The sequence below is a fragment of the Narcine bancroftii genome, chromosome 4 (assembly GCF_036971445.1).
Source record: "Narcine bancroftii isolate sNarBan1 chromosome 4, sNarBan1.hap1, whole genome shotgun sequence".
Taxonomy (NCBI): domain Eukaryota; kingdom Metazoa; phylum Chordata; class Chondrichthyes; order Torpediniformes; family Narcinidae; genus Narcine; species Narcine bancroftii.
The window spans coordinates 25,972,705-25,986,906 of NC_091472.1; the positions used below are offsets into that span (position 1 = coordinate 25,972,705).

Consider the following 14,202-nt stretch of genomic DNA (forward strand, 5'->3'; position numbering starts at 1 on the left):
ACTGTCCTGGTTTACTCTATTCATACTACTAAACAATCAAATATTTTACTTACTCATTTGAAGCCGCCGAACCCACTCTCTCTGTATCATTCAATCTTACTCACCTCTTCTGAAAGTGCTCCTGAATAATCTAATGGTGCAGGTCTTGGGACAGAGAGGCCTGGCAGAGAAACATTGGACAGGCGCCTTTTTCTCACACCACTGCAGTTGTTTGGAATCTTGAAGGCACATCGTTTGTGATAATTCAGTCCACAACCTGATCAGGATTGAGTTTTTAAAAAAAATACTGGTTAGTTTATCTACTTATTAACAAAACCACTTCATACATGTAACTGTGTTAACTCAACATTATATTACAAGATGATAGATGCAGCTATTCCCCAACACTGAGGTGCCGACAGACAATAAAAAAATCAAGGTAACATATTCAAGCATCAAGCATGCTGGAGCTATTCTGCCATATTTTCTTGAATGGTTAGTGGGTTGCAGGTGCTCATGGGAGTTGAAAACAAAAGGATGAGCCAAACATCAGGTTCCCAGTTTGATTGGAAGCACAGTAAAGCCGTTGGATTTGAGATCATCTTGGTAGTAATCTTACCCCGTTTAGAATCTACACCAATTGCAGTTCAATTTCAGATATATTTTAAAAGGTGCACAGATGATCCATCTCATTAAAAACACCACAATGCCAGAGAAACTCAGCAGGTCAAACCGTGTCCTTTATATAGCCAAGGTAAAAATACATTATCGACGTTTCTGGCTTGAGCCCTTGATCAAGGTATGGAAAAATGTCAGCAGGCATCCAAGCAAAAGAGTAAGGGGGAGGAGGTCATAGGTGGAGAAGGGAGGGAGGGCACAGCAGCGATCAAGGGGAGGAAGGATGGCTGGGTGAAGGGAAGGGGGGAGGGACGAGGGAGAGGTTAGCAGAAACCAGAAAAGTCGATGTTAATGCCATCTGGTTGGAGAGTGCCCAGACAGAAAATCAGGTGTTGTCCCTCCAATTTGCGGGTGGTCAGGGTGGGATAGTACACAAAGCCATGGACAAACATGCGAGTATGGGAGTGTGACACAGAACTGAAATGGTTGGTTATTGGGAGGTCTCTGTCACTGTAGTGGACAAAGCAAAGGTGCTCAACGAAGCAAGCTCCCAACCCGCATCCAGTCCCTCCAATCATAATCAGAATTTATTGTCGTGAATAAGTCATGAAATTCAGTGTAGAGAAGGCCAACAGACTGCCTGGAAACCTTTCAACCAGTGCATGGAATGTATTAAAAATGAGCTGTCAGGATAATCAAAACAGATGTGCAGAGATCCTTTGTGGCTAACTTCACTGTATCTGGATTTATAAATACATCAGTGTGCACCAACTGCACATAACTGTTCACAGACAGAGAAGTTCTATCAGATTATTATGTCACACATAGAACTTCACAGAAAACAGTGAATGCTCTAAACTCCTGAGCACAGGTTCTATTTCAACCCATTCCTTACTTGATGTCTTGTATTGTGAATAATGTTGCGGCTGGTTACATAATTCAGCACAAGGCAGAATGTTATGTCAGGGGAATAAGCATGAAGAACCCTCGTGGGATGAGTCCCTGAAATATTAACTCTTTCCCCATTACATATGCGGCCTGATATGCTGAGCATTTTTTTAAAAAGAATTTCAGCTTCTCAACCTGTTATTTTTTCTATGATTTGCCCCATCATGGCTGGCATAGAGATCAGAGCAATCCTACCAGTCTCATTCTCCCATATATTGCCCAACAAGATAGGCTCTCTAACATATCCATCAATTAAATTTAAATTTAGACATTTAAATTTAAATTTAGTAACAGGTCCTTCTGGCCCATGAGTTGGTGCCGCTAAAATATCACAATCCTGGTACGGTTTGAAGGGTGGGAGGAAACAGGAGCACTTGGAGGAAACCCACGCAGACATGGGGAACGTACAACTCCTGACAGACAGCACCAGATTTGAACCCAGGCCTCTTGCGCTGTTACAGAACTAACCGCTATGCCAGCCGTGTTTCCCCTTGGTTCTATTACTACCTACCAACATTAGGAGTGATTTACAGCGGCCAGTTAACCCATGCTTTTGGCACGTGGAGGGAACTAGAGAACCCATGGGAAAATTCACACAAAAAAGAGAATGGGGAATCCATTCAGATAGTTCCAGGTCAGGACCAAACCCAGGTTTCTGTGCCACTCACCGCTGAGCTGTTGTGAACTTAAAACTGAGGTTTGTTAGGCTAGTTTGACATTACTTTTGGCTTATACTCTGGATTTACAGATTATCTGCACTCTAATTCACAGATCAACTTCTTCACAATATCTACAATTGTATTTTGCAGTTATCACCAAGATGTTGACATCTTCATCTGCTGAAGATCAACATTGATAGAATCATATTTCTGTGAACCTTTGGTTGACTTAAATTTTACCTTCAGTTTTGTATGGTGGAATATTCACAAGAGTTTTGATCACTACAAATGCTAAAGCACATGAATGACAACTGATACAACCAGGTGGTTCAGACTGGTTTCTACTATTCTCCAGAAAGTTATTGCTCCTCTTATTAGCGCTTGCAAAGAATCAAAAGCAGAAAGTTGGAATGTCAAATCAATTTGGCAAGACCAAACACCACTTGAGCTTGCAACAACTATGCCTCTCAATCTATTCTATCACTGTTCATTATCAACTGTTAGCTTAGTGCTGCTCTATAAACTCCATAATACCATTAGAGGTGGGCATGTCTAACCTGGTGCCTGATGCTAATGAGGTTCTACATTCGCAGAACCAGTTTCCTTATTATCTGCATTGGACATTTCTGTATGCAGAGGATTGGGATTACTTTATAATTCACCCACATCACATTAAACCAAACAGAAATTAAAGTCATTGCTATGGTAAATTAATACAATTATATCAAAACTCTCCCCAGAAATTCATGTTCAAGTTTATTGTCACATGTATCAAAAATGCATTGTCAGATATGTAGCACAAGTAAATGCAGTACAAAAGTGCAGAGTTAGAGAGAGAGATACCATTTGGTTTGGAACAAAGACAAAGTGCCAGTGACATATTGGTTTCAATGGCCAATGTATTGATGCTAAACTAATCACAATAGAGATTTGAGCTATTCTGAAATCTTCAAAGTGTATGTGTTTCATATAGAACAGTGGTTCTCCACCTTTTTCTTTCCACTCACGTAGCACTTTAAGTAAGCCCTATGCCATAAGTACTCTGTGATTAGTAAGGGAATGCTTAAGGTGGTGTGTGAGTGGGAAGGGAAGGTTGAGAATCACTTCTCTAGACCCAATTGCTAGAAATATTTTGTTTGAGAAAAATAGACTTTGGTCCATTTCCTTTGAAGTTATGAAACCGGGCATGTAATGAGTCAATTAAGTATGATTAAAACAGTGGTTCTCAAACTATTTATTTTCACCCACATCCCACCTTAAGCAATCCCTTACTAATCACAGAGCACCGATGGCATGGGGAATATTTAAAAGTGGTATGTGAGTGGAAAGAAAAAGGATGGGAACCACTGATATAGAACTACTGCACAATACAGGCCCTTCGACCCTCGATGTTGGGCCAACCTATATATGCCTTCTTCAAAATGTGCTAAACCCTCCTTACCCCATAACCCTCTGTTTTTATTCCATCCATACGTCTGTCTAGGAGACTTTTAAATGCCCATAATGCTTCAGACTCCACCACCATCCCTGGCAAGGCATTCCAGGCACCCACAACTCTCTGCGTAAAAAAAATGATCCCTGATGTCTCCCTTACACTTCCCTTCCTTCACTTTGTACATGTGTCCTCTGGTGTTTGCTGATCCTGCCCTGGGAAACAGATGCTGGCTGTCCACCCTATCAATGCCTCTCATAATCTTGTAGACCTCTATCAAGTCTCCTCTCATCCTTCTACAGTCCAAAGAGAAAGGTCTTACCTCATAAGACTTGTTTCCCAATACAGGCAATATCCTGGTAAATCTCCTCTGCACCCTTTCCATAGCTTCCACATTTTTCCTATAATGAGGTGAGCAGACTGAACACAATACTCTCAGTGTGATCTTATTCATGAGAAGATTCTATGCTCACATTTATAATAACTACAAGTTTGTCACAATATTGCCAGACATGGACCCATGGCTCCACTATAGATGAAAGGTTACAGCTGCAGTTTCTTCATCTGCTGCATGGAGATCACTGTGGGGCATCAAATCAGTGATGCCCAAAGTGGTCTCTGTGCAGTGGATGAAGAAATTGTATCGCAGCAGTAAAATTGATTGTTACATGCACCATCTCAGAAAAAAATTGCACAGATTGGTGGCCTTTCCTTTTGTTCTATACCTAGAAGGGCAATGTTATCAACTCCTCAGCAGAAGTGTTCATATTCCTGTAACACGAGTAGTTATATGTAACCACAGGAGGTAACTGGCAGGACATCTCATTGCTTATCTTAGCATGTCTTGAAATCAGGATGTGTCCTCTGTTACGAGCCCAGAGGACCCCAAAACCCAGCAGCAGTAGAAATTCACCAAGACTAATGGTTACTTAAACAAAAGTTGCTTTTAATTATTTTTAAACATGAAAACAAGATCAAACTTTAACTTCTTACTATTAACTTAACCACCTTCTAATTCTAAGCACACATGTATGTAATGTGTGTATAAGTTCAGAAAAGTTCTTGGATTCACAATCCAATCTCACTTCTGATTCCTCCAAGTTCACTGGTCACAGGCAATTCTTATACTGTGCACAGAATTTAACATTTATGAAGTTCACCAGGCTTTGGTGCTTAAAAGGTAAATGATTACCGTTCAGGAAGGTTCTTATCAGTTTTCAGATTGAGATTTGTTGTTCGCTGGTCACAAACGGATCCCTTCTAATCAACACATCAGTGTCTTGCCGAAGAAACTTACCCCATCAGGGTCATCCAGATGATAACCTCTTTCTTTCAGGTCACCACAGAGTTCATTTCTGTTTCCCTTATTGCAAGTGAAATATTATACAGCCAGCCATCTCCTCTTGTATGGACCACAAGGGCTTTGACCAGGTTGAACTAAGAACTCACAACCCATCTTCAGAATGGGGTTTTTCCACAAGCTTGCCAGCTTGTCCTGTTCCAGTCCCAGCTGCTGCTGAACTGTAGAAATGAATTCTCTCTCACTCAGAGAAAACCATATGACCCTCTTAGAACAGCCAACTGCATTCAGACTAACTGTGGCGCTGGACCTAATCTTCTGAGTTCATTCATCTGTTGCTTTTCAAAACAATAATCCATTACTCCACAGCATGTCCAATTAACACCGACTTGTGAAGTCGGTGTTAATTGGCATCCTTCAAAATTTTTGCAAAGGTGCCCAGAGCCTGAACTGTCTGGCTTGAGCAGAGCTCTGGCATTTTAACTGAGATCTGTTTTGAAGGGTTTGTATGTGACCTACACTAAAAAACCTGCCACAATTTATCTCCTTTAAAACATATCTAGATACAATATAAATTATAACATAATCTGTCACACCTCCCACAAATCCTTTCATGTGGCAGGTGGGTGCTCCTTGGCCAGCTGAACTCACCATTGATCTATGGGCTTGGCTACCTGCTCCAGAAGATATAATTTGCACCTCTCTTATGCTGTCCCCTGTGAATTGGTGGCCTCCATCGGTGACATTTTTCCCAAACCTTTCATTTTGTTCTATGAGCTCTTGAACTATGCTGAATTCCTGGCTCGACTCATTTGATGTTGGCTGATCTATGCCTATTTAATTTGAGATGCATTGAATAAAGAGGCGCTGGGTGGTGGAACAATGAGAATTAATTTATATAATGAATTTTCCATCAGTAATTAGCCTATTTGAGATTTTCGCCAGCTTTGATCCAATAGTCACTGAGGAAGATACCTTAGAAACCATAGAAAACTTCAGCACAGAAAACAAGCCATTCAGCCCTTCCAGTCTGTGCCAAAATATCATTCTACTAGTCCCACTGATCTACACCCATTCCATAACCTTCCAGTCCTCTCCCATCCATTTATCTATCCAATCTATTCTTAAAACTTAAGAGTGAGTCCGCATTTACCACGTCAGATGGCAGCTCATTCCAAACTCCCACCACTCTTTGATTGAAGAAGTTCCCCCTAATATTTTCCTAAATCTTTCATCCTAAAGCTATATGCTCTCATATTTATCTCTCCCAATCTGTGAAAAGAGCCTACTGACATTTATTCTGTCTATTCCCCTCATAATTTTGTAAAAACCTCTATCAAATCTCACCTTATTCTTCTACACTCCAAGGTATAAATTCCAACCTGTTTAATCTTTCCCTGTAACTCAACTCCTGAGGACCTGGCAACATCCTTATAACTGCACTCTTTCAATCTTACTGATATCCTTCCTGTAGTTAGGTGACCAGAACTGCACACAATATTCCAAATTTGGACCTCACCAATGTCTTATACAATCTCACCATAACATCCCAACTCCTGTACTTAATGCTTTGAATTATGAAGGTCAAGATGCCATAAGCTTTCTTTTCAACCCTGTCTACCTGTGACAACATTTACAGGGAATTATGTATCTGTATTCCCAGATCCCTTTGTTCTTCCGCACTTCTCAATGTCCTACCATTTACTATGTACACCCTACCTTGGTTAATCCTTCCAAAATGCAACACCTCACACTTGTTTGTATTAAACTCCATCTGCCATTTTCTGGCCCATTTTTCCAGTTGGTCCAGATCACTCTGCTAGATTTGAAAGCCTTCCTCGCTGTTCACAACACCTCAAATCTTAGGGTCATCAGCAAACTTGCTGATCCAGTTTCCAACATTATCATCCAGATCATTGATATAGACAACAAACAACAATGGTCCCAGCATCGATCCTTAAAACGGGTTTTTAAATGCAGTCTCCTTTGCAAAATTTTATACTTCCAGTGATCTTGTCCCTTGCTATTAGGTGCCCTCTAGTGGCCCAGGTGTTCTGGAAGGAAGGAGTACAGAGACATCATTTTGTTTTTGGTGCAAACATAATTGAGTTTTTGTGATACAGTTTACTCAGTCAACAGTGTTTTCATTTGATTTGGCTCATCCTGGAGTACATTTGAGGTTTTCATCCATATAAAATTAGCATGATATATATTGGAACATTGCTTTAAAACAGCAAACAAAAGTTAAATGGAACGTCTTGGCACCGGCTCATTTTCAGCAAGGAGCCACCCATTTCTTAGTTCCTGGCGTTTCACCACTGATGTTTAGCGTATGCCACGTGTATGCAACATAACTGGGTGGAACTGCACACAACATAGTAAGAAGCTGAATATGTAGATTAATTTTAATTTCAACGGTCAAGGTATTGATGCTGAACTTGTCACACTGGAGATTTGAGCTATTATAAAATCTTCAAAGTCTCAGCTTGCATGTATTTTAAATAATCTGCTCAAGAAAAATTCCCTTGCTTACAACATTTGTAATGAATGCCCACTATTGATGGAAAGGTATAACTGCAGTGTGGAAACTTATTTGCATTTATGGTTATATCTTGTTAAGCTAAGTGCAGACCGACATTAGTTAATCTGATACAAATTAATCTTTGCATAAAAATAGGGGTAGGATGAGTAACGTTAAAAGACAATTTTCTATATATTTAGATGTTTCTGAGCTAATAATTATGGCTTACCCAAGTTGGTTTGATTTACCTGTACAGTATCAGGAAGTCGTCTACTCTGGTTGCACAGTATGTGGAGGATTAAATTGAAACCGATATATTAAGTTCATATTTACCCAAGTGTGACTTTAAGGGAGTGAGAGTAATATGGATAAAAATGTGCTGATTTGAGTGGGATTGTTGTTAAACAATAATATCTCCAGATGCTGGGGAGTCAAGTGAACACACAGAAATATGCCGGAGAAGTTCAGCAGGCCATGCAACATGAATAAATAATGTTTTTGGCCTGAGACCTTCACCTGGAATAAGATTAAAAAATAGGCAAATATCTGAATAAAACAGTGGGCGGGGAGGTTAGTGGGGAGGAGGAGAGGAGGGAGGGAGCACCGGCTAACAGGTGGATGCAGAAGGGAAGGTAGAAGAGCGGGAAGGTCAGGAGTGATGGGGGAGAGGGCAGAGGGTAGCTGATGAGGGAAGGAGGGGGGAGCTGAAGGGAAGGATACAGAGGGATGAGCAAAAGAGAGAGAGAGTCACACACAGCAGGAGGGTTAACAGAAATTGGAGAAGTCACTGTTAATGCTATCGGGTTGGAGATTTGAGTCCCAGTTTTCAAGGTTGCAAACATAGGTGATCTCATGAACACAGGAAATTCAGTCAAGATTCTTCAGAAGGAAGCCTGCTGAGATTTTACCTGGGCCTTTCTCCAAAGGAGGCGTTGCCTGTATTTCTCAGAGGACTGCCCATGAAAGATCTGCCTTATTTTTGAGTCTCTTTCAATTGTAAAGTAACCAGAAATAGAACTAGTGTTTATTTGTCAAGTTATCTCGCATGCGTCTTAGTCCATGTGATTCACTCTTAAACACCCTCTGAAATAGCCATGCTAACCACTTGGTTGCATCACAATCATTTGAGATATGGACAGTAAATGCCCTGCTAGTGACAGCCTGACCATGAAAATGAATTTTATGTAATGCTTGGGGAAATGGGTAAGTTGTCTTACTAGGAATGACAATTTGCAGATTTACAACATCTGAAACATTTCAGCCAACACTAGCTGATTAAGACATCTTTATTGCAATAGCAGAGCTATTTGGCAAATGCAATCGAGTTATTCGGCAATTGAATCTAGAAGGAACAGAGATAGGAAACGTGGCTGCAGTTACAGCGCAATGAGAAACAGACTGCATTTGATGCAATCATATGCTTAGCTAAATGGACCAAATACAACATGAAAAAAAAAAATTCAGGTTTCAGCTTAAACATTCTTTGAAGAGCTCAGGCCTGAAACATTGATAATATACGAATCTTTACCTCCAAGGGACACTTGCAAGACCGGCTGAGTTCCTCCAGCATTTCTGTGTGTTTCTACTACAATCAGAGCATCTGCACTCAGCTTAAACAAAAGCTAGCTAAAGTTGGAATTCGACAGATTTCATTGCATTCATAAATGACTTCTTGGCTTAATGTTCAATTTGAAATTGATTCAGTCAACAGCTGCAATGAAAGCAGTCCATCTCTAATGTGTTCATGTGTGTAAATAAGCATGTGCATCTTTGACAGCATTCATTTAAAATACACATTGGACCTTCAAACACGATAGTTTTTTTGGAAAGCCGAATGGATAATCACTTGTAAACACTTCATACTAATAACAATTCATGCAGAAGGCTGTGATTGAACTGTCTCAAATTAGCATGTGTGAAAGAAAGAGTAACCAAGGAATTAATTTGTTTAAATGATAAAGGAATCATTTACGGATGATGGTCCAATATCAATGGTTTTAAAAGATCAACTACAAAGACAGAATCAGAATTACAATTTATTGTCATGAACAAGTCATGAAATTTGGTGTTTCTGTGGCAGCGTCATAGAGCAAATAATCATATTATAACCATATAACAATTACAGCACGGAAACAGGCCAATTTGGCCCTTCTAGACTGCACTGATCCAAGTACCCTCCTCTAACCCCACTTACCAACACTCTGCCCTTATCCCTCCATCCCCCTCCCATCCATATACTTATCCAACTCTTTCTTAAATGACAAAATTAACCCTGCCTCCACCACCTTTCCCGGAAGCCCATTCCACACAGTAACCACTCTCTGAGTAAAGAAGTTCCCCCTCATGTTACTCCTAAACCTTTGCCCGTCAACTCTCAACCATGACCTCTTGTATCCATCTCTCCTACTCTCAATGGGAAAAGCCTTTCCACATCAACTCTATCTATCCCTCTCATTATCTTAAACACCTCTATCAAATCCCCTCCCAGCCTTCTATGTTTCAAGGAATAAAGACCTAATTTGCTCAACCTTTCCTTGTATTCCAGGTGCTGAAACCCAGGCAACATTTTTGTAAATCTTCTCTGCACTCTCTCTATCTTGTTAATATCCTTCCTATAAATCAGTGACCAGAACTGCACACAGTACTCTAAATTTGGCCTCACCAATGACTTGAACAGTTTCATCATTACTTCCCAACTCCTAGATTCTATGCACTGATTGATATAGGCACATGCGCTCCTACCTTCAGGGAACAAAGCACCGTTATTCCTAGATCTTTCTGCTCCACTGCATTCCTCAATGCCCTCCCATTTACCACACATGTCTTGCTTTGATTAATCTTTCCAAAATGAAGCACCTCACACTTATCAGCATTAAACTCCATCTGCCATCTTTCTTCCCACTCCTCTAAGCAGTTTAAATCCCTCTGCAATCTTTGAAAACCCTTTTCATCATCCACAATTCCCCCGATTTTAGTATTATCTGCATATTTACTAATCCAATTTACCACCCCATCCTCCAGATCATTAATATATATGACAAACAGCAATGGTCCCAATACCGAACCCTGAGGTACACCGCTTGTCACCAGCCTCCAATCTGACAAACATTTATCTACTACTACTCTGTGGCACCTTCCTTCCAGCCTCTGTTGAATCCATTTGCCTATCTCCAAATTAATACCCAAGGACTTAGCCTTCCTAACTAACCTCCCATGCTGAACCTTATCAAAGGCCGTACTGAAGTCCATATCACCAACATCCACTGCTCTTCCCTCATCAACATTCCTAGTCACCTCTTCAAAAAAATTCAACAAGATTGGTCAAACACGACCTTCCACGCACAAATCCGTGTTGAGTGTCCCTGATCAGACCCTTTCCCTCCATATACTTATATATACTATCTCTAAGAACACTTTCCATCAATTTACAACATTACTAAAAAAAAGATAATTGGCAGTGTCTATGGTTCATTGCTTATTCAAGAATAAACTGTCCTTGTGCCATTGAGTACTCATCTTTACGCTCCTGTACCTTTTTCCCCAATGGTAGCAGAGTGAAGAAGGCATGGTCAGGGTGGTGGGGGTCTTTGAGGATGGAGGCTGCTTTTTTAAGACACCACCTAATGTAGCTGTCCTTGATGGAGTGAAGTCTGGTGCGTGTGATGTTTCAGGCCGAATTAACAATCCTGTGGAGTATATTCTTGTCCTGAGAGTTGGCGCCTCCATACCAGGCATTGATGCAGCCAGTCAAAATATTCTCCACAGCACACCTGTAGAAGTTCACGAGAGTATTCTACATACTGAATTACCTCAGACACCTCACAAAGTATAGCCACTGGCAAGCCTTCTACGTGATTGCAACAATGTGGAGAATTCAGGACAGATCCTTGGAGATGTTGACACTCAGGAATTTTAAGTTCTTGACCCTCTCCACTAATGAGCCCTCGATGAGAACTGGGTCATGTTCCCTGACTTCCTCTTGAAGTCCACAATCATCTCCTTGGTTTTGCTGAAGTTGAACGCAAGGTTGCCGTCATTATACCATTCAACGAGCTGATTATTCTCTCCTGTATGTTTTCTCATTCCCATTTGTGATTCTGCCAAAAACCGTGGAGTCATTGTTAAACTTGTAAATTGCATTGCAATTGTGCCTGGCCACACAGTCATAGGTGCATAATGAGTAGAGCAGTGGGCTAAACACCCATCCTTGGGGTGCGCTTGTGTTGATAATCAGCGAGGAAGAGACGTTATTTCCAATTCACACTGACTGTGGTGTTCTGATGAGAAAGTCAAGGATCCAGTTGCAGAGATGGGTACAGAGGCCTAGAGTTTGTAGCTTCTTGAACAGCACTGAGGGAATAATGGTATTGAAGGTCAAGCTGTAGTCGATGAAGAATAGCCGTATGTATGACTTGTTATTTTCGAGGTGACCAGAGCTGAGTGGAGAGCCAGTGGATTGAGTTGATACTGGACTTTCAGAACTCCCCACCTTGACTCTAGGTCTCTGTGAATTGAAAGATAGATAACATATCCTAGCTATTATTCATCAAGCAGAAATAAAACAGGAGATGATAGTCCAGTTAGTGATTGAGAACACACAGAACTCTAATGGTTGAGGTCCAGAAATAGGATATCCTTATTTAACAATGGGCCAGATCATGATCAACATGGCTCGTGCAGAGAGTTGCATAAACTTTTTCTGGTCTCATAGTCACCAGTTTCCAGCCTTGTTGTTGCAGTCATTTTGTAAGGCACTAAACCACTAATCTGCAGGTAGTGAAAGTTCAGGTCCCATCCCCCCCAGACCTTTTTGCAGCTCGTGCCACCAATATCTTTTATGGGTCTCTGATGATCATTTCGAAAGAGTAAACTTATGGAAATTATTACATTTAATTAAAATAAAGCTCAAGAAACAAACCACTTTGTTTCCAACCAGAGCAGCAAACCATGGATTGTGTTAAGTTTCCCCCTAATACAAAGGGCATCCATCCATCGGTTCAGTAGCACACGGACCACTCCAGAGCTGGTATTGAACCCAGCAGGATGAATGGTCAGATGCAGCCTATCCATACTTCCTCTGTGCAGTGCACTGGAATACACTGACACGTGCCAACCAGGCTTCAAAGTCATTCAATAAATACACAAAAGTGCTGTAGGTCGCTCAGCGTCTAGAGGAGGCAAAGATTTATAACAAACGATTCAGGCCTGAGTCTTTCGTCAAAGTATGTTGTGGTAAATACACAGAAGAGCTGGAGAAACTCACCAGGTCCTGCAGCGTCCAGAGAATGCAAAGATATATAGCCAATGTTTTGGGCCTGAGCTCTTCATCAGACATTCTTAATTCACATCAAGGTGATTCAGCCAGTTACGTTTGGGTAGAGGTAATTCAGTGAAAAGGGAAATTGCTATGTTATATAAAAAACAAGCTTTTAGGGCATGACTAGCAGAGCACTCATCAGGAGCCACTGGACAAAAGCCTGTTCCACCCTGGCAGGTTATTGGGAGTTGAACAACAAAAGATGTCAGTGCAATCATGGGCACCCTTCAAGTAGAGTAGGTGAAGCATGGGCTAGTTGCAATCTGTCTGTGAAGATTCAGTAAAAGTTATTTTTACCAAATCCACATATATTGTTCTGGATTTCAAAAAAGAACACTCTCACCTCATTGAATGGTGTAACCACAACAACCTTGCACTCAATATCAGCAAAACCAAGGGGAGGATTGGGGCCTTCAGGAGGAAGTCAGGGGAACACAACCCGGTCCTCGTCGAGAAGGGGAAAGGGTCAAGAACTTCAAATTCCTATGTCTCAACATCTCCGAGGATCTGTCCTGGAGCCTCCATGTTGATGCAATCATGTCGAAGTCTCGCCAGCCGCTATACTTTGTGAGGGGTCTGAGGAGATTCGGTATGTCACCAAAGACTCTTGTAAACTTCTACAGGTGTACAGTGAAGAGCATTCTGGCTGATTGCATCACTGCCTGGTATGGAGGTGCCAATTCTCAGGATAAAAATAAACTCCAGAGGGTTGGTAACTTGGCCTCCAACATCACAGGCACCAGACTTCATTCTATCGAGGACAGCTACATGAGGTGGTGTCTTAAAAAAACAACCTCTATCCTCAATGACTCATCACCACCCAGGTCATGCCCTCTTCACTCAGCTACCATTGGGAAAATGGTTCAGGAGCCTAAAGATGAGCACTCAATGGCAAAAGGACAATTTCTTCCTGAATAATCAATGAACCAAAGACACTGCTTTACTTTTCACCCACTATTATTTTTATATTTTATAGGAATGTTGTAAGATCATTATAATATGAATGTTTGCATTCTGATGCTCTGCAAAACATCAAATTTGATGACTTGTTCATGACAATAAATTCTGGTTCTGAATATTGCACAAATATTCAGCTCATGGAACTGGAGTTCTTATTATTAGGTTACATGTATTAACCTAATAACAGTGCCTCCAATTTCTCCAATAGTGACTAATTTCAAGAGAACATACTAGGTTGGTGAAACTTATGGTTAAGCAGAACGTAAAGTTCATTGCACTCAGTACAATGCTGATTTTTGTCACATCACAGACCAGCAGCAATAGAAATTCACCAAGAGAATGGTATTTTAAAACAATAATTTTTATTAATAACTATTAAATATAATATCATACCACAATTCCCCCATTTCTAATGTAGAAGTTACAAAACTTGTGACTTTACAATGTGATGCTTCCATGAACCCAGGC

At 40.8% G+C, this 14,202-nt stretch overlaps 1 protein-coding gene across 2 annotated transcripts in view; it reads right to left on the bottom strand.

Annotated features, from left to right (window-relative positions):
- The window catches only part of prkd3 (protein kinase D3), a 384,168-nt gene that overhangs the window by 126,751 nt on the left and 243,215 nt on the right, over window positions 1-14,202 (bottom strand). For both annotated transcript variants that reach the window (XM_069930973.1, XM_069930972.1), the window contains exon 4: window positions 105-256. In XM_069930973.1, coding sequence (XP_069787074.1) covers window positions 105-256 — 152 coding nt within the window. The remainder of the gene's footprint in view (window positions 1-104; window positions 257-14,202) is intronic.